Source organism: Trichosurus vulpecula, chromosome 8 (genome assembly GCF_011100635.1).
Source record: "Trichosurus vulpecula isolate mTriVul1 chromosome 8, mTriVul1.pri, whole genome shotgun sequence".
Taxonomy (NCBI): domain Eukaryota; kingdom Metazoa; phylum Chordata; class Mammalia; order Diprotodontia; family Phalangeridae; genus Trichosurus; species Trichosurus vulpecula.
The window spans coordinates 85,007,095-85,033,269 of record NC_050580.1 but is presented as its reverse complement, the minus strand read 5'-3'; the positions used below and the strand labels follow the sequence as shown (position 1 = coordinate 85,033,269).

At 39.7% G+C, this 26,175-nt stretch overlaps 1 protein-coding gene across 1 annotated transcript in view; it reads right to left on the bottom strand.

Annotated features, from left to right (window-relative positions):
- Positions 1-5,142, bottom strand: part of HTR7 (5-hydroxytryptamine receptor 7) — a 103,575-nt gene extending 98,433 nt beyond the window's left edge. The window contains exon 1 of the mRNA XM_036735950.1: positions 4,574-5,142. Coding sequence (XP_036591845.1) covers positions 4,574-5,142 — 569 coding nt within the window. The remainder of the gene's footprint in view (positions 1-4,573) is intronic.
- Positions 5,143-26,175: the final 21,033 nt, after the last annotated feature.

The following is a 26,175-nucleotide window of genomic DNA, read 5'->3' as shown; positions in this document are numbered from 1 at the left end:
ACATTTCACAGCTCACGAGAGGCTATATATACACTATCTCACTCTAATTTCATAAAGCCTTGTGGGGTTGGTGGTAGCAGCAGTGTTTTATATGTGTTTAGTGCTTCAGAATTCCCAAATCCCTTTCATCACAATTATCCTGTTAGACAGATAGTAGATGTATTATTGTTCCCATTTTTCAGATGGAATGTCTGAGGTCCAGAGAGGCACTTTAATGACTTCATAAAGATATGATACTGTGATTTGGGTCACACAGTAAGTAGAAGAATTAGGACTCAAACCCAGGCCTTCAGACTCTAAATCCAATGACCTTTCCTGAACATCACAGTCACCTGCTGATTCTACACCTGTTTTTCTTTTGCCGTTTCTTCTCAAAAGCTTGTCCTGTGCTGCTGCTTTAACAAGTTTCTCAGTTTCTCTAAAAATGTGTGTGCAAGATGAAAATTCATTTTGAAGGTGTATATGGACAGTAAAATTAGAAAAGAAAGGCTGTCTCAGGGAGCTAGATAGAAAGATTGCTCACTGAACAGCAGAGCACAATAGGACAGTGGCCAGAAACACCAAAACTCAAAACAATAATCCAGGTGAATGACTCACAGTACCTGGCTTCCAAGGAAGCCCAGACAGAGTTAGGCATCAGCTCAAGTCCATTACCACATAAAACTGCATATTCCAAAGGTTAAGACACCTTTTCCAAATAAGTTAGACCAGAGACTTGTAACAATGAAAGCACAAGGAATGCTGGGAGGGGGGGTTGAGGGTAGGGGGAGGCTGTAGTATTTCATCTCTGGGGAATCTACCAATGCAGAGTAGCAATCCACCTGTAATTAATAGTCTTAGCATATTTCCTGGAGACTTGGGGAAGTTAAATCACTTGCCTATGGTCATGTAGCTGGCACATGTCAGAGGGAGGACTCATCTTAGGTCTCCTGGACTTGGGTAGGATCTCTCCCGCTCACTACCCAACTGTTCCTCTAATACATAGAAAGAGTGCTTATGAAATTGGAAATTATTTGTTCCGGATAAAACTAAATTAATTAGGTTCTTTTACTCATCCTATTTCTAGAATCAAAATGCATGTAAAAAAATACCAGCAAATGCTTTCAATCTGCCCAGTTTAGGATCAGAAATTTCATTCAGGGGAAATGGCTTTCTGCCTCTAGGGCAGGGGTTCATAACCTGTGTGTGTGTGTGCATGTGTGTGTGTGTGTGTGTGTGTGTGCGCGCGCGCACTGCATGGACCCCTCTGGCAGTCTGATAGATCTCTTTGGATCCCTTATCAGAATAATGCTTTTAAATGCATTAAATAAAATATGTAGGCTTGCCAAGGAAATCAATTGAAATACAGTTATTAAAATGTAGGAGAAAGAAAAGCAAGTTCGCAGACACCAGGTTAAGGAACATCTTCTCTAAAGTCTTTATCTAATCAATGGCTTGTCAAGCCAGCAGTAGCCTAGAATCAGTCTTTCCAGTTTGTAAAGGAGGTCTAAGGATAGAGAGGAACCAAGTAGAAACCAGAATTAGTAGGGTATGTTTCCTCTTCAGCAGTTGAGGAATATTCCCGGAAAGACTGTGTTCTTGTAAAAGTATCTTTGAATTCCTTAGAATGTCTGCTTGTAGGATAGAGAATGCTTTAAGATCTGACATTTACATAATGTTTCCAAGCTTGCAGAGCAAGCTTTCCACACATTATTTTATTTGATCCTCATGAAAACCCTGTGAGACAAGTACCACAGGCATTATTATCTGCATTTTACAGCTGAAGAAACTGAAATTCGGAGAGGTTGTGACTTGTCTGTGATTATACAACCAGGAAGAACCAATAGCAAGACTCAAACTCTAGGCTCATCTGATTCCAAGCCTTGACCTCAAATATATTCTATATATAATTATATTATGTTATAGCTATAATATATTCATGCATACATATATTAATCAATACACACATAATGGGAATTATCTTCTGTCTGTTTTCACTTGAGTCCTATTGTTTAGGCCAGAAATCCTTAGAGACTATTACTTAGGCAAAAAAGGCACAAAAAGGGGAAGGGGGAGGAATTACAAGGCAATCCATCCATTAATTTGAAAAGAAAGTGGCAGCTTCATTATCTCTGCATTACAGCATACTGCTTAAATGATGTATTTTCCTCAGATTTCTATTTTATAGACCATTTCCTATCAACTGCCATTTTTCTAAAAGGTAAGTGATAGCAACCTTTGAAAAATACTATTTAGAAATAATTCATCTCAAGGGAGAAAGAGAAAAGAGCATTTTACATTTTTCACACAGTGCAGTCCAAGAAAATAAGTGGTTTGGGTCTTCTGATTTCATCCCTCAGGCTCAACTAAAGTCAAAATCGTCAGATTCAAAAAGGGTAGCCAACCATTTTTAGTCAAAATTCCCCCATTGAAAAGGCTGCATCCCATCTGCGGAGTGACAGCTCATCTCGCTTTAGAACATCAGTTCATGCCATGAACAGAAGACCAAGACTTCAGATGCCCAATGACAAGAATACATCAGAGCACCTGCTGGGGACAGCCAAGCTCCTCTCTAGCTGACTACACTTTTGTTAATGCTAAAAGTTACACCTGCATATCGAGTGAAGAATATCACTCACAGGATGCTCCGAACATCAACTGGTTATGCCAAGAGGAGAAGAGTGTTGCATACTGCTGCATATACATAATGGGATGAGTGCATAGCTTTTTACCAATTAGGTAATGAAAAAAGATTACAAGCACAGCATTTGCAGGATTAATTTTTTATATCTGATTGTACTTCAATTACCTTTAAGGGGACTAAAGTCTTATAGACAAGTCTTTTGGCCAGCACAATATCATATACTTACTTATGTGTGTCTTAACACTCTTCACTACAGCAATTTAAACTTTACATTCAAGCCAGGAGCTAAATTTCAGATGTATGCAGTGCTCTTAAAATAATTGCTTTTTTTCTATCAGAAGCTTCTGCTGTAATTATAAAATGACAGAAAGATTTTTTTTCTAAGAAATCTAGTCTCCTAACTACAGAATTCATTTTTTTTCTATAAAAATACCCTTTTCTCTCTTTCTCCTTATTTGGTAATTATAAACCTTGGGCAAGTTTAACATAACTAAAATGTGTCCAACAGCAACAATAGATAAGGAGTTTTATTTTTTTAAAACAGAAAAAAAGAGAAATCATCATATAGCATAAGATCCCAAAGGAGCTATAAAGGTATCAATTTATTTTTCAAATACTTTAAGAGTTCTGAAAATTTAAGGGGCTTACCAGACTTAGTAAAAAGCAGTTCTCATTCTTAAATTTAATAGCATTCAATGTCCTTCCTAAGAAAAAATACTTTAAAAGCACAAAATTAATTCACATCAGTTTTTTTAATTGACAAGCATTTATTAAGCACCTACTATATACCAAGCACTGTACTAATAAAAGTAAATGCAGTTCTAAGAAAACAATTATATTTTGATGTTAAATTATCTAGGGCCCAAAAGACCATTCTTCCCTCCTTGTACCTCTCATAGCACTTCTATTTACATATTTGTCACCTACAATGTATTACAATGTATTACAATGTATATCCCCAATACACATGTTCTCTTTTCTATGAGACTGCTTCGTGTAATGCACATGACTGCAGAGACTATATTGTATTTATCCCTCTACTTCCCCCAGTGCCCAACACAGGGCCTTGCACATAGCAGGTCCTAAATAAATGTTTGAATCAATGAATGATTCCAGTACTCCATGTTCCTAATTTTAAAGATAATTCTAGGATCATGGAATCTTAATTTTGTAAAATTCCTTAAAGATCCTTTGGGATGACTGCTTACCCCCATGCTGGAATGCAGCACCCCTAACAGATATCATCCAGTCTTTGCTTGAACACTTCCAGTGATGGGAAGCTCACTGAGAATGATCACAAGGAAAATGACACTACAAGGCTGGAGCCAAGAAATTCTTCTTAGCCAATGATGTAGTCATGAGTATATAGTCTTCTGTTTCTAGTGGGAAAACTTGCAATACGTGAGCTCAGTACTACCAATCACTACAACAGTGTGATGGGAAGAATGTTATGCTAAATTAACAGTGATATTGATGCCAAAGCTTCAGAAAGTTTTGCTTTCACCATTTCCCAGATGATAGCTTAGTGAGTATAGATTGGTCCCTGGAGATGGATTGATTACAGAAATGTTTAGGATTGCAGTCTTTTCTTGACCTATTTTTTTTTTAAATAAACTCTTATTTACTGACTGCTGTTTGCCGAAGCACTGAAAAAAGAGACCCCTGGTGGAAAACTGAAAGGACTCATTTTGGGTTGGGGTGAGAAGAGGCAAGGAAGGGGTGTGTGTGTGTGTGTGTGTGTGTGTGTGTGTGTGTATAAGTAAATGGAGAAAACCAAAGTATCATACTTGTTTCTCCATCCTACCCTGAAGCCTCGCCAGACCGTTACTCCACTGTAGAGTCTGTCACTGTGTCTGACAGCATCCCTGAACGGCCAGCGAGCACTTACTTCCACCTTCTAGTAGCTCCTGACCGACGGCGCGGGCAGGCCCCTGCTGGCCTCCTGCTTACCTATCAATGCTGATCACACAGAGGGTCATGATCGAAGCGGTGCAGCACATAACGTCCATGGCGATGAAAACGTTGCAGAAGAAGTGTCCGAAGATCCACTTGCCTCCGATGAGGTCCGTGACGCTGACGAAGGGCATGACCGCCACGGCCACCGAGAGGTCGGCCAGGGCCAGCGACACTATCAGGTAGTTGGAGGGCTGACGGAGCTTCTTCACGAAGCAGACGGAGATCACCACCAGGCAGTTGCCCGCAATGGTGAGCAGCGTGATGAGGGACAGGATGGCCCCGATCACAACTTTCTCGGTGTTGCCATAGTTGATCTGCTCCCCGCAGCCGGTGTTGTTGCCCTGGAGGAATCCTGGCTCGGGACTGGCCGTGACCTCCTGGATCACCTGCAGCAGACGCGGCTCCCAGGAGCCCGAGATCATCCCGTCACTGCCACCACCGCCGCCGTCGGGGCTCAGGTCGCGGAGACCCTGTCCCACCTCCTGTAGCAGGAAGGAACGGAGGCTACTGTAGTAGCTTGGGTCCGAGACACCGCCGCCACTGCTGTTGATGTCCATCACCATGTCGGTCTGCGCTACCTACCCATGGAGTCCTCTCCCGCGCTCCCCTAACCCTGCGCTCCTACTACTGCTGGGCGGGGGTCCTCACTTCTCTTTCTGCCCGCGGCCGGGGCCACAAACCAGAAGCTCAGCCATTTGGGGAGACAGCGGGGCGGGGGCGGCACTAGGATAGGGGGCGTCTCAGCTCGGCCTCGCCGGTCGGAAGCCCCAGCACCTCGGGGGTCTTTGCTTGCTGCGCTGCGCTGGTTGACTGTTCTTCTCCACCCCCTAAAGATCCCAGTTCCGCTGAGATCCAGGCACCGTCGTCAGCTCCCGCGACTGCTACGGCTGCTGCTGCTACGGCTGCTGCTGGTGCTGCTGCTGCTGCTGCTGCTGGGGCCGCCGCCGCCGCTGCTTCTAGGACCCAAGTGGCAGCGGAGCGAAGTTGCCGCGTCCCGTCCCGCCCCGCCCCTCTCTGCTCCAGCCCCCAGCTTTCTGTAGCCTCTTTCCGCACCGGCCACGCTTCTTCCCGCCCCCAGCAGCCAGTGGTCCCCGCCGGCGCCCTGGAGGGAACGTCTAGCCAAAATAGGCTTTCCTTCTTAACTACCCCACAGCTGCCCGATCTTCTTCAGAACGGAGAGTGGGATTTGTGCGAAATCCTGAAGATCTCCTTTTCTGGGATCCCAGGGCTTGGAGCCTGGGGGCAGGCAGCCTTTGGGCCAAGGCTGGAAACGCTGGGTTTTGTTTTTGTTTTGTTTTGTTTTTCTATTAAAGAAGACTAACGCACTTTGGCGGGCTCCAGTCCTATCACAGACAAGGGAAAAACCCATTTTATATAGTTTCCAGGGGTGGGGGCCCAACTGGATGTGGGAAACCTCAGGGAAGCAAGGCTATGATATGTTCAACTCCTCCATTGAAAAACTGAGAAGAAAGAGCACAAAACTTGATTGCACAAAGACAACGAAATTATGTGTCTTGAATGTTAGTGTCCCTTTTCAGACAGAAAGGTTGAAAAGAGGAGAAAAAAGGCCCAGATGCAGACATGAGGGGAGAGGAATAAGAAAAGGAGAAAAACAGCGAGAGAGCAGAGTCTATGTCTTTTTTTTAATCTATTTATTTCATCTTGTTTCACTACGATGCTTTGTGCGCAGTAGTCCCTTAAATCAGCCTGTAAAGTGTAAGCCCTTTGAGGGCAACTCTGTGTCTTTTTTTTTTTAATCATGTATTCCTTACTATTTTCACTACCCTGAGTAAATTCTCTCTCCCCACTGGACTTCAGTTTCCTCATCTGCAAAGCCTGGGCTTGGAACTCAATTATCTACATTGCCTTCTGACTTTAAATCTTAAGATTCTGTACCATCAAATTAAATTGAATTGAGAAAGGCAGGGAATTTCAGTGAGTTCAGAAGTGCAGTTTCAGTCAGTCAGTCCGTCAGCATTCCTGAAGAACTCTGTCTGGAACTGTAAGCGAGAATACAAAGAAAGGTTAAAAAGAAAACAAATATTCCCTGTCCTTAAGAAGATTACATTCAGAGTAGATAGAGATCTTCTTAAAGAGGAAGGCACTAGTAGCTGGTGTGTATGGAGGAGGGGAGAGAGGAGACAAGAGAGACAGAGACTGAGAGGCACAGAGAGGCTGAGACACAGAGAGACAGAGTCCCAGAAACAGAGTTGAAAAAACCAGGTGAAGGCATTCCAGGCATGGAAGTTGGGAGGCGGAGTGGTCCTTGTTTAAGGAACTGCAAGTAGGTAGCTGGATCACGGTGGGAGGGGGGTTGTTGGGAAGGGAGTAAAAAGGGAAGAAGAGGCCCCATAATACCTAAAAAGCATGCTAAACAAGTGGTTTCTATTTCATCCTGGAGATAACAAGGGGACAAGAGCTCTTTGAGAAGAAGGGTGAAATGCTTAAAATCTAAGCTTTAGAAAAATTACCTTGGCTGGTGAATGATGAGTGTATTGAAGTCGAGAGACTTTGAGATGGAAAAACCGGTTAGAAAGTTATTATAATAGTCCAGGGAGAGATGATGAGAACCTGAACTAAGGTTGTGGTTGCATGAGAGAAGAGATGGGGATATATAGGAGAGATGTGAAGGGGGAAACAAGTTTTGTCAATGATTTGGATATATGGGGTGAATGAAGCACTTACCATAGTGCCTGACAGGTAATAGATGCTTAATAAATGTTTATTGATTGAGTGAAAATGAACAGCCAAGGAGGACACCAAGTCTGTGGGCCTGGGTGACTGGGAGGATTTTGGTGCCTTGACAGTGATAGAGAAGTTTGGAAGTGTGGAAGGTTGGGGGGTGGGTAGAAATAATGAGTTTTGTCTAGAAATATTGAGTTTGAGATGTCTACATGACATCCAATTTGAGATGTCCAAAAGGCATTTGGAAACTCGTGATTGTAGCACAACAGAGACAAGGGCTGGACATAGAGATCTTGGAATCATCTGCACAGAGATGATAATTGAATCCATGGGAGCTTATGAGATCTCCAAGTGAGTTCATATGAAGTGACACCTGAAAGTAAAGGTATGTGTCTGACTACCAAAAAAAAAAAGTAGGCTATACTGAAAATCACAAGATGTTTCTCTTTTTTAAAAAATTCTACTTAGCTCTCCAGCAATTTAGAAGCGGTCCTTTCTATATCAAGAACTATTTTCATTTTCAAATTTCAAATTTTATTATTGAAAAAGGCGGAGAGAGGATTCCGGAAAGATGGTGAACCAGGTCAGAAAACTTTTGGCTCTCCAAATTTCCTCCACAAAAAAAGACAGAACATCACCTCAGAGGGAACATAGAGCAGCAGAAATAAACAAAAGTTAGCATAAAACAGTTGTTCTCCTAAAACAACTTGAGAAGACCACAAGAAAAACCGGACCTCTAGGGTCAAAAGGTCAGCCTGAGTGAAGTTCAAACTCATTCAGACCAACTCTGTAGAGTCAACAAACAAGATCTGGGGGCAGCTGGGGTTAGAAACTTTCATCTCACCGACATTGTGGGGGCCCTTCTGGCTGTGGGCACTTGCAGGAGAGCAGAAGCCCTGGTTTCAGTTCCAGGGCAGAGAGGACAGCTGTAGTTTGCAGCCATCTGAGAGACCTCAGAGAGCAAGATTCGGAGAGTGTGGCTGGGGGCGTTAGCCTTGGCTTAGGAGTGGAGAGGAGAGCCCAAGGTTGATCCACAAGACAAACCTTAGAAAATAACAGTAAGAAGGACCTGAGACTTGGGGCATCATTCCCTGTACCTCAGTACTACAACTTGATTACACTAGTAGCTGGTAAAAGCACATAAAACAAAAAATAAATAAATAAAAACGAGAGAGCAAAGGAGAAAGAAGTCAACCACAGATAGTTATTATGGGGATAGAGAAGATCTGGGTTCATATTCAGAAGAAGATAATGGAGCTAAAAAAAAGTCACTCATTTTTCAATGAGAAATGTCAAATGGTCCCAAGCAGCAAAAGAGTTCTTGGAAGAACTTTAAAAGGACTTTAAATATCAAATAAGAGAGATTGAGGAAAAATTAGAAAAATATAAGGGCAATCCAAGAAAATCAAGAAAATTATGAAAAGAAAGTCAACCAACTAGAAATAGAGAGTCAAAAACTTAAGGAAGAACATAATTCCTTGAAAACTAGAATCGAGCAAGGGGAAGTTAATGACATTCTAAGATACCAAGAAATTGTAAAACAAAACCAAAAGAATGAAAAAATAGAAGAGAAAGTGAAACACCTCATCAAACACACACACACACACACACACACACACACACACACGCACATACATGAAGGAAATAATCTGGTTATAGAAATTTACCTTGGAATCCTAGATTGGTTGAAGTGTTTTTTGTTTTGTTTTGATTTTTTTTTTTAACAATCTGTTACTTTCTGCCATAAATACTTTATATACTTTGGTATAAAACCTGCCATGTTGCCTTATCTTTATACTTTACAAGATTAGGATTGGGTTGTTTTTTTTTTTGAAATCCACATTTATTTCATTGATCTAAGGTACTTTTTTATAAAAATTAAATTCATAGTGTATGTTTTTTTAAAATCTAGCTGAGTTTTATTAGATTAATGAATACATATACATATGTATATATGATGGGCAAATACATACTTCTTTCCCCTCCAAAAAGAAAAAAAAGAAGTGAAAAAAACCTTTTAAATATAAATAATATTAGGTACTGTTCATAGCTCCTCAGCTGCTTTTATCAGATTACCAGAGACTACAAAATAATATTACTCTATAAAGTACTTAAGCTGATGGATGGGAAAGGAAGTACTTGGTACTTGGTTATGTTGTCTCAAACCTGACCTTAGACACTGAAATATACCATTAGAATTCAGCTTTTAGGGCACACTGACATCCATGATAAATACATAGGGGTATTACTTTCCATAGCTAGTAACTGTGGAAACAATATTTGAATGGAAATGTGGGAAATGGAAGGATATATGTAAAAATGTTTATATTTTATAGTGTTTTTTCTTCTTCTAAGTCTTATTTTTCTTTCACTAACTTCTGTATTAGATTTTAAATATACCCAGTACAATTCACTCTCATTTTCATTCCAACTTTCACTTTCTTTTGTATGAATGAACTGCCTAGTGGATTGGGGAGTTGATAGAATATTTGTTTGCATTTACCTTTAATAGAATTGGACTGAGATTCCTAGCTTTTCCCTTTCTCCACCCACATCCCTCTAGCTTCTTCCCAGACTAATTATATTCTAGAGCTGTTTCTGTTGTTTTTCAATGTGAAGACTTTACAATAATATTTTTTGAATTCCTTTCTCTTCCATTTTTAATATAGCATCATTTCTAAGCTCAGTGCTCACAAAGCAGCCAGCCATCTCTGTTGCAATATCCACAGGGCTGCCTAGATATACTTCATACAGAGCCTGCATGGAATTCAATTCTCAAGCTGTCAAAGTGAGTGCAAATATGAATGCTGAACCTCTTAATTCTTGGGGTGTTATTTTACTTTGAGTGTCATATACTATTGCCATGTCCTAACAAACCAATCAACCTGGAGGAAGCAGATGTGAAAAGAGTAGCTGGTATAGAATAAAAAATAGAAGTCAGAAGATTCAAGTTTGAATCTCAGATTTGCTACTGGCTAACTGTATATTCTTGGACAGGTTATTTAATCTCTCCCATATATAAAAGAAAAAGGTTAGTAAAGCAATAGCAAGAGTGGAGTTTTGTCCCATGGTGTAGAAATTTAGAGGATACTGATGGCACTTAATCCTTTAGTAGTGTAAAAACAACTGAGCTTAGCACTTAGGTAGCAAAATTAGTTATAGAGGGATCTTTTCTCCCCCACCCCCTACCTCCTCCTGTCCCAATAAACTCAAATAAAATCTTTCCCTTCCTAGCCCCAACCTTTGGCACCATTTTCCCTCACAGTGGCCCCCAGAATATGCCTTGTTCTCCCCATCACCCCAGTCCTAATCTTCACGTATTTCATGATATTTACCCTGGGGACAAAAATTGCTCATTACAGCTAAGAGTAAATGATATAACTTATAGCTCTAAAATTCTATGAATTAATTAATTTCCCATATATTCCTGAGGAACAAAGTTTGTATTTTTAGTAAATACTAAAAGCCGTACTTATACATAATTTTACTAAACACATGCTCCTTCACAAGATTCCCATAAAATCTATCCAGTTGAGCAAGTTAGTTACCCTTGCTGGGTCTCAGTTTCCCCATTTACAAAATGAGTAAGTTAGACTAGTTGACCTCTAATATTTGAATTCATGGCCCTACTATAAGAATGTGTAGCAAATATTCTTCTGTAACCACCTGGGCACATTATTGCAAGGTGGGGATGGGGAACCCACTTTGGTTCCATAAAAGGCAAAACCTTTGGGAAGGCAGGTTGAGTCAGATAAATGATCAATTTGTCAAGAGTAACTAAAGATTTTTTTCTTCTATGTGTTACTGACCACCCCAGCTGGAGTCTTCTCTCCTACAACCAACTTCTCCCTCTCTTTACTTGGTTGGCTCTTACATGACTGATTCTGACCTAGCCCAGAACTTTGTATCACCATTTATATACCACCACTATATCTACACCTCCCTTCTTCCCCCAACCCCCATCCCCCCTTACCCCAAGGAGTGCTTTTTGTTATCCCTCTGTCTTGAACTGTCAATCCCAGTGCAGAGCATGAAACATCTAAGGTCCTTTATTAGCTCTAACATTACACGATTTTGTGTAAACCTGTTGATTTTAACCACTACCTTGCTATTTATTCTGTTTTTATTTATTCATTCACTCATTTAAGCAGAATTTGGTTGTGGCCTTTTATTCATTCAATGAATAGTTCTGAAGTGCCTCCTAACAACATCGTAGTGAATTCTGAGAGATAGACAGAGATAACCAAGTCCTAAGTCACAGTCCAAAAGGAGCTCACATTCTAATTAAAGAAGGCTTTTTTAAAAAGCAACTTTTAGTTTGGATCTGTTATTTCATTGGTATGAGGAATTCTCAATAAAGAAAGTCTCTTTTTTGGAGTGATTGGCACCTTTTCTCCTATATGTACTCTTAGAGAGTCATCTGTGGGTACTGAAAACTTAAATAATTTGCCTAAGGTCACACAGCCAGCATATTTCAGAAGGAGAATTTGAATTCAGATCTTCCTGACTTCAAGGCCAGTTGTCTATGCACTCTGACACCCCACCTCTTATAATAACAAACTCAACAAAAAGTAAATATGATACAATCTAGAAAATGAGAAATGAACTACAAAGTGTTATGAGGTTAAACTACAGGGTAATCACTTCCAATCAGGGTATTATAGAAGACTTAATGGAAGAAATAGCATTTGAGCTGAGTGTTGAAAGATGATTAGTAACAGATGGTGATGAGAATGAATGAATCCATGTATCCAAATCAGGCTGTTTTTTTTATCCCCTCTTCCTTGACATTTACAATGGGACTTAGGAGTTGGGGGATTTTTTTTGAGGGTAAAGGATACACCTACCAGTTGTGGGCCTTTGTCCTCATTCCCATTGTTTTGTGAGATTTTAAAATCATTCAAAAGGCACTATATCTTATCTTAGAATCTGACCAAATATGATAGCATTCTCAGGTCAAGAAAGCCAACCTAGCTGAAGCTCAAGGAACCATGACAAAAAGATAGAAGGCAGCCTGTGCCAAGCAAATCAATCACTGCCACCTTGACCGCCATCTCCCTTCAGACCTTTTTGGGGAAATCAAGAATTCTGGGAATAGTGATGTTGAATGATGATATTAAAGAAGTAGTATTACCATCTGCTTTGCTGCTGCACCATAAGGACTGTGGGCCTATTCCATCTGACTTGTACTGACTTGTGGCTAAAACATTCCATATAAGTTGTCTCCTCAATTAAAATGGAAACTCTGTGAGGGCAGAGATGTCCCCAGCATTTAGCATGGTGTTTTGCATATAGTAAGCATTTAATTAATGCTTTGTTCACTCATTCTCTTAAGACTATACTTTCTATTTCCATACTTTCTATTGCATATACATACTTTTAAAAAAAAATATACTTTCTATTTACCTGAAAGACAAAATTCAGATTTTCTAGCTGTGAGTCTCTTCATGCTCAAGGGTGTCCTGTGGGAATATGGAAAGAACAGTGTAGGACTACATAAGCATACATACCATATTTCCTATATGGTATTCCATTAGAACTCTTAATAATATCCATTCATGTTTAAATAAGTTAAAAAATGCTTTTACAACATAGGGTGATAGATTTGGAGCAAGAAGGGGACACACAAGTTGTCTAGTCCAACTTTATTTTATAGATGAGGAAACTGAGGCCCACAGAAGTTGAGTGATTTATTCAAGGTCACTTTGGTAATAAATGGCAGAGCTGGGATTTGAATGTGGACCCTCTATTCCCAAATCCATGATTCCTTCTGTACTGTATCATGTTGTTTTTCATGATTTATTCCTCTCAATATCCCTCTGAGGTAGATGGTAAAGGTATTATCTCCTTCTAACAGATAAATAAACTAGGGTTCGTGGAAGTTACATGATTTGCTCAAATCAAACAGTGAGTCAGAAGTGCAGCTAAGACTTGACCCAAGGTCTTCTGGCACAAAATGCAGTTCTCTCTCCATATGCTAGGCTGTGGCACATCGAGGAGATCATGAAGCAGGAGTATACTCCATGTAAGGGTTATCTCATCAATTTGGACACTCTGCACAGGTATGGATCACATGCTTTCTCATAGGGAGAGCTTTTGTATGCATTCTTCTATGAGTTTAGAGCAAGAAAGTTTGTGTTGCTTGTCTATAAAATTTTAAGATCCTAGATTTAGAGCTAGAAAAGACCTCAGAAGCCATCTAGCCCCACCCCTTCATCTTACAGCTGGGGAAGCTGAGGCCCAAAGGGATTAGATGACTTGCCCAAGGTCAACCAGGTAGAAAGAAGTAGGAGATAATTAGAGGTTCCCAAACTTATTTGTTCTACCTCCCCCTTTAAAAAAATTACTCACCACTCTCCTAGAAATCTCCTTTCTTTAACCTTTTAACAGTGTTTTTTTCAATTTGCATCATTTTGAAAAAACATAAAATATGTTTTTAAAATGATGCATCTTAAATTTAATAATTTATTGTAAACCTGTGGGTTTTTTCCTGCACTGAAATTTTGATGACACAATATTGCATCATGTATCATATTGTAAACAAGTCATTACACACACACATTCCTGCCAAAAATGCATGCTAGACTTCCTAACAATGCACCACACACCTGCCTGCCAACACTTGCTTGTTAAGACCTGTCTGGGGACTTGAACACTGATTGGTTATAATTTGCATCCTCTGTGTTTACTTGGAAAATAATGTAATTAACACAACTTTAACTAGGTTACACAACAGAAGAAATATGTACAAATGGTTTTTCAAATTTTTCTTCTCTTCTTTCCTTACGCTTTCACTGCCCCCTTATTTTTATTCAAAGCTCCCTAGTTGCACCCAAGGCTACTAACACCCTCCTGGATCATTCCAGCATCCCCCCAGGGGGCATTATCACCCACTTTGGGAGCCTCTGGTCATAATTTTAACTTAGGTTCTATGATTCCAGAAGTTTCCACTATGCCTGATTGCCTGCACTCTGACTGCTTTCTATAATTTCAAGGAGTAAATAAAGATTCTAATCCTTGGTTCATAAAATCAGGGTCATTTCTGATTCTCCACTTGCCCTTTCCTCCATATGTTAAAATTATATTTTGTTCTGGTCCCCCTGACCACCAGCTCCACTTCTAGTTATTAATTTTTAAGTAGCCAGTAAAAAGTAGCAATAATAGGAAGATTGCAAAGGGAAACTTAGAAGTTGCGTACAGACCACCCCAAAGATCAAAGAAGCATTATTTGCAAAACTGTATTACATACTAACCAAAAATCACATCCTGAGACTATGTACTAAATCAAGGGAAGCCATCTAGGCTTGGCTGTCAGGGTCTTTTGGTCCTACAATACGTAAGCCTCAGATAAGCTCCAAACATCCACCGTAAGAACAGCAGAACACCAATTATTAAAAAATCATTTTCATTTTATTTTTTCCAATTGCATGTAAAAACAATTTTTAACATTCAAATTTTGAGTTCAAATTCTCTCCTTCTCTCCCCTCCTTTCTTCTTGAGAAGGCAAGCAATTTGATATAGATTATACACGTGCAGTTATGCAAAACATATTTGCCATGTTGCAAAAGGAAACATAGGCCAAAAAAAGAAGAAAAAAAAAGTGAGAAAAAAAAACACAGTTATCCCTTCCACATTGCAACTTTCCCCATCATATCACAAGTCAGCATAAAAAATTATAGAGAAATTTTTTAGGAGTTTTGTGGAAGCCACAAATGACACAATAAAAGTTTAGAAATTCAGAAATGCATAAAATATATGTGTAGTATTGTATAATATCAACATATTTTATCATTTAATATCATAATAATTCATACTTGTTCTGTGGTACAAAGAGAAGGACAAAAAATTTTATGCAGATTTTCCAGATCATGGGGGGTACCTCTGAGATGTTTGTGGAAGGGATAACTGTATACTTCAATCTGCATTCAGACTCCGTCACAGAACACCAAATGTTACTGATAACTTTGAAATTACATGGATATGTTAACTCTAAAGCCTTACTGACAATTTGAGATGGGGATACATTAATGAACTAACTCCAAGGTGGCACAGATAAGAGTTGGTCTGTCCTCCCTGCCCCAAATCCTTTAAAAATAGACCTCAAACTTCTCCTTACCTCCCCCCTGCCCCATCTTCCTTCTCCATCTGTGTCCCTGCTTCCCACTCTAATCCATGGTTAGGTTAGTGACTCTCTGTGTCTCTCTTCCCATCCCCTTCCCTACTGCCTGACTTCTACCCTATCCTTGTCCCTATGCTATGTACTTCAGTATACCTCCCCTGCCTTTTTTGCTGTTCACCCCTACACCCTCTGTGCCTTATTAAAGTGTGACTGCAGCCTCACTTCCCACTGCCACAGTGGTCTTTCTCATGAGAATTCAAAGAACCAAACATGCTTGCCTCCCATTTCATAATTCCATAAATTAATTAGCAATTCAAGTACCCTACAATATGCAAATTTTAATAATTAAAATTCTACAAGATACTACTAATGGCAGCTAAGTGGCACAGAGTCTGGAGTCAGAAAGATTTGAGTTCAAATGTGACCTTAGTTATCCCCTACCTATGTGACTCTGGGTAAGTCACTTAACCTCTTTTTACCTTGGTTACTTCAAGAGTAAAATGAGACTCAAAATAGCACCCACTTCCTAGGGTTATTATGAGAATCAAATGTGATAGTAGTTATAAAGTACGTAATCAGGCAACTGGAACATAGTAGGTACTTAATAAATTTGTATACTTTTCCTCACATTTCTTTCATTCATCCTCTTCTCTCTACTCACACAGCCACCATCCTAGTTCAAGGGCTCGTTGCCGTCTCTAACCTAGGCTAATGCAAACATCTCCTTATTGATCTCACTCTCTCAGATTTTTCCCCTTTTGAACTTGCTCTCCACACAGTTACCAAAATAATGCTGTTAAGGTAAATTCTGACCACGTCACCACCCTGCTCCAGTTCTTTGGTGGCTGTCTCTAAAATACAAATGCTTTAGGCTGGGATTTAAAACCTGTCACCAGTTAGATACAACCTGGCTTTTCAGACTTTCCATCTGCTCTTCCCCAAATTCAACATTCCATCTTCCATCGCCATTGAATAGGCAGTATATTACATTGGGCATGATGTGGAAAGCCCTAAGTGGTCTTCTTGCCCTATGATAGAGGCAAGTGAATAATATGATATATCAGGTGACAGACAAAGTAGTTTTCAGCTCATTTTCTTCCTTTGACTCTCCAGGTAGCATTGTGTAGCATCAAGGCACCTAGTGAGGGGTGGCCTCTTAAACCTCAGCAACATGGCAACCCTGATGACATGACAGCCCTTGCAAAAAGACTAGACATTCTTGTGCCTAGATTCCTGGCTACCTTTTCTACTCTTGTGTTTCTTATTTCCTGGACTTAGATAGATGAATAAGTACTGTCTCTTCAACATTTGTTGCTGTTAAGTCGGATCACAACTGCAAGGGAAACAGTTACTGAAGCATTTATACTCTGATTCATAGTTCTGAGACAGTTGCGTTGCTTTTCAATGTGATAACCTGTTATATACTAGAGAGAAATGAACAACAGAATTCTCTTATTATTTCACAGCAAATGTAATTTATTCAATTACAGACAGAAGCTGAAATTTGGTGCTCTTCACAGACACAGAAAGAGATAGAGGAAAGCAGGATGGGAGGGGGTTTCAGGGTGAAAGAAAGGATTTCACAACTGTATTACTTAAGTATGAAACTGGAAGTGATGAAATTTACAGTTGCTAAGTACTAAGGATGTAAGTCTGGTTGTCCTCACTGAACAGAGGAATAAATTGAAAGCAGAGAGACGGAAAAATCACTAGGAAGATCAGCTAGTTTGGCTGAGATATTGTGTCCAGTAAAGAATAAATCAGATTAACTTAGTTTAGCCATAGAAGCATCTACTCAAGGCAAAAATTACATCCACCAAGGAACTTTCATGGACAGTTCCTGAGACAGAAAGAGATCAGAAAGAGAATTATGTATTATTCTAAGCACATAGGTTTTCCTCACTCATATGCTTTCTGGGCAGATTTCTGTATGTGCTCAGACTGTCTCAGAGACACTAAATGCATTGGTGGAATAGTATGACTCAGATGGAATAGTGTGACTCAAGTATAAATTCTGATGTATTTAGTATTTCTGCATTCACTTTAATATAGGAGTACATGTGATATTGTTATTATGTCTTTTGCCTTATTATCAAGAAAATGATTTGAGATCTAAAATTGTCATTACTCCAAATAGCTGGGTTTATGTAAAAGTAAGAGAATCAGTGGAGGCTTGAAATAGAGTAGTGAGAAGGGCAAGCATATTTTTCCTCAAAAGAGTTACAACTAATGCCCTGAGATAATTTGAATATAACAACATGGTGATGGTTCTTCTCTGGGAACCTAGATCTGCCAATATGGAAGCATTTTAGTTTGCAACCCAGAAAGTAGGTTTGTTGTTCAGTCATTTCAGTCATGTCCAACTCTTCCTGACCCATTTGGGGTTTTCTTGGAAAAGATACTGAAGTGCTTAGGTATTCACAAGCCTGGATGAGAGCTTTGAGGTACTAGAATATGGTATCCTGCATACCCATTACACTGCGATGTGGCATCCAGACTTTAATGGTCTGTAAGTGTTAGGTCCCATAAAGTCAGAGTAAATGACCATACAGGAAGAGTTCTTAGCAACTACTTCGGCACTTATGGAGAGGATGGCCACTGACAAGAACATTGGTACAATCCTGACCATTTTACCAGTAGACTCCTCGACCAGGAGTTGTTTGGACAGTATGGAACTAAAGTGAAATATAAAATATCTAATTAGTAGTCCTAAGATTTGTTTTACTGTTCTCTGAGGTTTAAGCATCATCTCCTAGCATATTATCATATTCTGTTTTAAATTGCCGAGAAATGTTTCACATCTATTATGTGGAGAAATAGATTACCTGTCTCACACCCCATTTGCATTGTACATTGCATACTATTTTACTCCTCCTCCCCCCACCTCCTCCTTTTGGAGGAAGCCTTAGACATGAGCCAATTTGTTCACTGAGGTAGGGGTATACTGAACTGAACAGTGTATGGAAAAAAAGCCCAACCCCTCTCATTAAAGGCCAGGCTCCCCCAAGACTGTACAGAGTCTCACCTCATCCTTGGGTCCAATGAAGAAGGGCTCTTCAGTGGAGGAGGGAGAGCCCCAATGCTCCAGCCTTGCGGCCCCAATGGAAGGTCCTCAATATTAGAATGTAGGTCCTTCCTCATTTCCAGCTTGTAGAATCTTCACTTTTTAAAAAAAAAAAGACTAAACTTCTATGCAAAACATTTGCTCCTCACTCTAATTAATAAGTCTCTCTTCCTCCTTCAGTTAACTTGAATTTGCTTTTATGTGACAAATCTTCCTAGTAGGATGCAAGGTGCTCAAGGTCAGGAGCTGCTGGGTTTTCTCTCTTTGTATCCTCAGCACCTGCGAGCCTTGATTTGTGTCTAGCTAGCAATTAATGATTTCTCGTTGAATTGAATTAAATCCTAAACTGATTCCATGGCCAATGCAGCTATTAGTCAATGAATCATTTATCCTCCTGTGAAGTTAGGGCTTGGTAAAAGTCCAGAGTGCTACTTAATTTCTCTAGAGCTATTCTGCCACTTCAAATATCTTTAGCCATGCTCCTGAAACATCCCTTTTGCTTTATGATAGCCCATTGTTTCACTCAATTAGGCTGTATTATATTTCCCTTTTAGCTCTGTATGATGTAGAGAAATTTTTAAAAGACATTAATACTTACCTCTACTTAACCTGCTATGACCTAAGTATAGTACTAAATATCTAATTACTCTCCCGTTAAATAAGAATTGGACTAGATGGCTTCTGAGATCTCAGAAGCCATCTAGTCCAATTCCATCATTTTACAGATGGAGGAATTGAGGCCCTGGGAAGTTAAGTGACATTTATAAGGTCACAAGCTAGTTAATATCCTAGTTCAGATTTGAACCCAAGTCCTCTGACTCCAAGTCATCATTCCTTCTTCTGTACCAAGTTTACATAACAACTGAAATTAGAGTCAAGGAGACTTAGGTCTGAATGTCACTTCTGACACTTACTGGCTACATAGTCACACAACCTCTTGGGCATAACTTCCAAAAATTTGTCTACTGAGTTATTAATGAGTCATGATCACAGGCATGTGTAGATCATGATCCAGGTGTGCCTGGGTATACCAGCAGACCCAATCCCTCCTCTATGCCTGATTATGGTTGTGATATATATGATACAGGGAATTTACACATTAGAAAAATCATTGCTCCTTAATGTGCAGATGTAATAAATATCATCCTGAAAGCTTTGATTATTCAGACACTGTGTTCTTGCTGGTTTATTAAAGATCAGAATAAGCTATCTTAAATAATACAAGGTGAAAATCATGTCCCCAGACCCCACCAATGAAATTACTTCTTATTTACAGACATACAAGCCACAAATCCAATAACAAAGGCATTTAATTAAGGTATAAGAGCAATGAAAATAACACGAGAAATTCAAGTAAACACATACACACACACACACACACATAAATACAATTTTTCCAGATGAGAGGTAGAACAGACAATGCCAGAGGAAAAACAGGAGGGGGTGGAAAAACCATCAATCATTCCTTTCTCCTCTCAGTATCTTTTCAGTAGCCGCTATGGATATCTGTTAACCTCTTGGGGCTGGCAAGAATCTGCTGAAGGACTTGCCTTAACTCTTCAGGCATTGAGGTCCCACCAGGACTCCAAGGTCTAGGGATGCCACATCAGTACCATTTCACACATTCCTCCTCCTATCTCATCTGTCTGACCACAGCTGGAACATTGCCATTCTATCTCTGCTCACCATCAAAAGATCATGGCTTTTCTTACTTTTTTCTTCCCTCCCCACCCCCACCTTTTTGATTTCTTTCCAAGTCTGTGCCTCTTATAGCAATCATTGTATACATAGACAGAAGGCTATATAGGAGACTGATATCCTGGATTTTTTTCTAAATTTCCTTTCCTTTCCACAGTTAAAGGGTATTTGGAGGCTCTCAGGAGAACTCCCACTAAGAGTAGGTAGGCCCTTTCTATTACTCTAGGTTCCTACCAATGATTTCCACAGCAAAGTTTATCTAGGCAGCAAGTGCATATATTATCTAGGCTAGTGAATACATGATCTAGATAAATTATCTAGTGGATAGACAACCAGGCCCGGAGTCAGGAAGACCTGAGTTCACACCTGGCTTCAGATATTTGACAATTGTATGACTTTAGGCTGGTCACTTAACCTTTGTTTGCTTCAATTGCCTTTAAAATGGGGGTGATAAAAGCACCTCTCTCCTAGGCTTATTGTAAGGACGAAATGAGATAATATTTATAAAGGGTTTAGCACAGTGCCTGGCACATAGTAGGTACTTAAATCCTTGTTTCCTTTCTTCATTCTACCCTATCTTTGTACTGTAAGAGTTACTAACATTCATGGTTTTAAATATTTTTTTTTGTAATCTTATATTTTTTAAAAGTTAATTCACTTTGTAAAGCCATACAAAATCTTAACCCAAAACTAAAAATTAATTTAGGGGGAAACCATATACCAGAAAGCCATTTGAATCCTAAATTTCTTAGATTTCCCTAAGCAGGTATTGTCTCAAACCTAAAGTAGTGCATGTGCACAGCCTAGTGGTGAATGTGATTAGTTCCACAAAACTTCAGAGTGGAGTCTTATGATAAGTTTCTGTTCACATTTTGAAAGAAAAACAGGAGGGGATTTTACCAAGTTTCAAACAATAAGGGCTATTCTAATTAAAAGGAGGGGTTCTAAATGAAAAGATAAGGTTCATTTAGACATATTAGGTTAGGAAAAATACAGTATGTCATAGTAATGACATTAGAAAGGTGGCAGAGAAGATAGTCCATTCGATTCAATTCAATAGATGTTTATTTTTATTAAGCACCTACTGTGTGGTAAGCACCGGGCTAAGAAAGGAGAACACAAAATAAAGCTTAAATAAGATAAGTTTGTCTCCTCATGAGGTTTACAATATAGTAGAAAAATAATAATTTATAAGAGCATTTAAAAGGCACCAAGGGTGAGAAACCATTACCAGATGCAGAAGGGGAAAACAGGGATAGCTTTATAGAAGAGTGGACATTTTAGTTGGATTTTGAATGATGGGAAATAACTCACCATTCAATCTATTAGGAAATCGAATAAGATTATATACTGTATTTGCACAGCCATCACACTGTATTTTTCTGTATTCTGGAATGATTCTATCATAAAATAAAGATCAATAAACAAACATATAGTGCTTGCTATGTCAGATATTGAGCTGGGTACTAGGGATGCTAAGATGAAAATGAAAGTCTTTGCCTTGAAAAATTCTATTAGGGAAAACAAGATATACATAAATATCTGTAAAAATTATCATCAGATAATTTTTGCAGGAAGGGAACTAGCAAGTTGGGAATCAGGTAAGACTTCATGTGGAAAGTGGTACTTAAGCTGAGTTTTGAAAGAAATAAGGGATTCTAAGAGGCAGAGATGAGGAGGGAGTGCCTTCTAGATATGGTGCGACAGCCAACCTAAAGGCTGGGATCTCTGGGACGGAGGGTGGTGTGTGCGAAAGAGCAAAGAGGCTAGTTTGATGGGTCAATAGACTGTGGAAAGAGAAACAGTGATACTGGAATGATAGGTTGTGACCAGGTTGTAAAAGGCTTTCAATGCCTAACAGTGGAGTTTATGTTTGATTATAGTGGCAATAAGGAGCAGCCAAGAGGCCTCTGTCCACCACAAGTTCAGCCAACAGGACAGTTCAAGAACATCTATTCATGCTCTAAAGTCTCTTCAACTCACTTCTATTATGTTTCATCATGGCTCTCCTCTCCTGCTTACATTGCCTCTTTCACCTGGGGATTTACATCATCATCAGAGAGGGGACTGCTCTTAGCATTTAGGGTTGGGAGCCAGAAAGGCTTCATGTGAAAGTGAGTGCTGGAAATATGTCTTGAAGAAAGAAAGGGATTCTGCTGTATGAGGCTGAGATGAGGAGGGAGGGTATTCCAGGAGGTGAGAAGAGGCATAAGGGATGGAGGGCAGTGAAGAACATAGAAAAGACCAGTTTTGTTGGGACTGATATACCAGTATTGAAAGACAGGTTGGGGGCAGGAGGGAGGGAGAGAATTTGGAACTCAAAATTTTAAAAATAGTAATAAATTTTTTTAAAAAGGAAAGGTTGGGGCCAAGATGTGAAGAAATTTTAAATCCCAAAATGAGTTTATGCTTTATCCTAGAGGCAAAAAGGAGCCAACTTCATCATTTCTAGATGAGGCACACAGAGTAACTTGCCTGGGGTCACAAGGTTATTAAGCAGCTGTTAGTCAGTGAACATTTATTAAGTGCCTACTGTGTGCTACATTATGGGTTCCTATGCAATATTGATCTTTACAGCATCAGATTTTCTTTTCATCACCGGATGTATCCACACCTAAGCTTTCTTTCAGCTTTGGCCCAGCTGCTTCGTTAGCACTGGAACTACTTGCAGTTTTTCTCCACTCTTCCCCAGTAGCATATTAGATGAGAAAGGGTAAATTTAATTCAGGTGATCATTACATATACTACTGTGGGCAAGAATCCCTTAGAAGAAATGGAGTAGCCTTCACAATCAATAAAAGGGTGAGAAAAATAGTACTGGAGTATAATCACAAAAATGACAGAATGATGTCATTTGAATACAAGGCATACCATTCAATATCACAATAATACAAGTGTCTGTTCCAACCACTGATGCCAAGCAGGCCAAAGTTAATAAGTTCTATGAAGACCTAAAACATTTTCTAGAAATAAAACCAAAAAAAAAAAAGACATCACATTCATTTTATGAGATGAGAAAGTAGGGAATCAAAAGATAATTGGAATAACAGGAAAAATTGGCCTTAGAGTACAAAATGAAGCAGGGCAGAGTCTACTAGAGTTTTGTCAAGCTAACTCACTGGTCATAGCAAACACTCTTTTTCAACAACCCAAAAGGTGACTTTACACATGGACATCATCAGGCAGTCAATATAGAAATCAGACTGATGTATACTTCACAGCCAAAGTGGAAAAGCTCTATATAATCAGTTAAACCAAGACCTGGGGTTGACTGTGGCTCAGATCGTGAATTTCATATTGCAAAATTCAGACTTAAATTGAAGAAAGTAGGGAAAACCATCAGACGATATAGTATGACCTAAATAATATCCCTTATGAATATGAAATGGTGGTAATGAATAGATTTAAGGCATTAGTCTGTTAGTTAGAGTGCCTGAAGAACTATGGACAGAGGTTTACAATATTGTACAGGAGGCAGCAACAAAAGGCATCCTAAAGAAAAAGAAGAGCAAGAAAACACAATGGCTGTCTGATGAGGCCTTACAAATAACTGAGGAGAGAAGGAGGGTGAAAAGGAAAGGAGAAAGGGAAAGATATACCCAAATGAATGCAGAATTCCAGAGAATAGCTAGGAGAGATAAAAAGGCTTTCTTAAACGAATAACATAAAGAAATAGAAGAAAACAATAGAATGGAAAAGACAAGAGATTAAGAGAAGGTAGCAACAATACAACAAAGAACTATGCCAAAAAAAAATCTTAACGTCACCAATAACCACAATGATGTGGTTACCGATCTAGAACCAAACAGCCTAGAGAATGATATAAAGTGGGCCTTAGGAAGCATTGCTAAGAATAAGGCTAGTGGAGGCGATGGAATGCTGGCTAAACTATTTAAAATCCTAAAAGATGTTGCTGTTAAGATGCTGCATTCAGTATGCCAGCAAATTTGGAAAACTCAACAGCGGCCACTGGATTGGAAAAGATCAATTTACATCCCAATCCTAAAGAAGGGCAATACCAAGGAATGTTTAAATTACCAAACAATTGCCCTCATTTCATACTACAGCAAGGTTATGCTTAAAATTCTTCAAACTAGGCTTCAGCAATATGTGAATTGATAATTATGAGGTCAGGCTGGTTTCTGAAGGGGCAAAGGAACTAGAAACTAAATTGTCCACATTCAACAGATTATGAAGAAAGCAAGGGAGTTTCAGAAAAACATCTACTTCTGCTTCATTGACTACACTAAAGCCTTTGTGTGGCTCACAACAAAATGTGGCAAGTCCTCAAAGAGATGGGAATACCAGATCATCTTGCACATCTGCTGGGGAACTTTTATGTAGGCCAATGAGCAACAGTTAGAATTAAACACAGAACAACCGATTGATTTAAGATTAGAAAGGGAATAAGATGAGGCTGTATGTTGTTACCCTAGTTATTTAACTTATACGCAGAGTATATTAGGCAAAATGCTAAGGCTGGATGAATTGAAAGCCAGATTTGGGGTTGTCAGGAGGAATATCAACAATCTCAAATACACACGAGGCCTCTTGATTATATAGTGTTATTGGAGAGTTATTGGAGGAGAGTATAAAGCTGGCTTGAAACTTAACATCAAAAATACTTGGCAACTGGTCCCATCACTTCCTGGCAAATAGATAGAGAAGAAATGGAAGCAGTGTTAGATTTCATATTCTTGGGCTCAAGGATCACTGCAGACAACAATTGCAGCCATGAAATTAAAAGACTCTTGCTGCTTGGAAGGAAAGCTGTGGCAAATCTGGACAGCATGTTAAAAAGCAGAGACATCACTTTGCCAACCAAAGTCTATAGTCGAAGCTGTGGGGTTTTTTCCAGTAGTAATATGGCTATGAGACTTGGACTGAGAGCCGAGAGCTGCTGAGTTGATGTTTTTGAATTGTGGCATGGGAGAAGACTTTTGAAAGTCCCTTGCATAGCATAGAGATCAAATCAGTTAATGGTTAAAATAAATAAATTCAGACTCTCTACTGGAAGGTCAAACACTGAAGCTAAACCTTAAATACTTTGACTATGTGATGAAAAGACTGGACTCTGGGAAATACCCTGATGTTGGGAAAGATTGAAGGCAGAAGGAAAAGGGGACTGAAGAGGATGAGATGGATAGATGGTGTCATGAACTTAGACACAGTTGGGAAGGTAGTGGAGAAGAGAAGGGCCTGCCCTGGTATGGTCAACCTGGTTAACAAAGAGTTGCATACAAGACTGAACAATAGCAACATATGCAAAGAACTGGAGATATAAAGGAAGGTAAAAGACAACCCTTGCTCCCAAGGAACTCACAGATTAATAGGGGAGACAACATGCAAACAACTATATACAAACATGCTATATACAGGATAAATTGGAAATAATCAACAGCTGGAACCCAGACCCAGAATTTCTCCACTTTTAATCCTCCATTCTTTATTTCTAATACACTATTGTGCAAAAGGACCCTATAAATGCGTGCAACCTATTATTGCGCCGTGGATGAATGAGATTTCTGTTCTCCACTTCCAAGAAATTCTTTTTCTTAAAAAAAGTCAGCTTTTCAGATCATCCCTCTAACCACGCCTCCATCTCTCCACTTAGCCACGTGAGGGACCTGAACGCTCCTTCCGCTTTGAGCGGCTCCAGAGCGGAGGAGGGCGGGGCTGGGAGACTAGTGAGAGCTAGCCTTGGCCTCCGGGTTACCATGGAAACTAGGCCTCCTGAGTCCAGAGTGGGACACGCTACCGTACAGAGGTAGACTGATGGCTCCCGATCCAGGGAGGAAGGAGGAGACAGGGCGACTCGGAAACATTATTTTTCAAGCCGCTGCCTATGTCAACAACTTCTTGCGCTTGTATGAACGAGAAATGTTCCCGAGCTTCGAACAATATTGGGAGGGGGGGGGAAGACAACGAACGGGAGTATGTGTTGAGACCAAAAAGGAACTACAACTTCCAGAATGCACTAGGAGAAGGAAAGGAAAGGGGCGGGGTAAGGGAGAAAGGCACCGGCCCGGC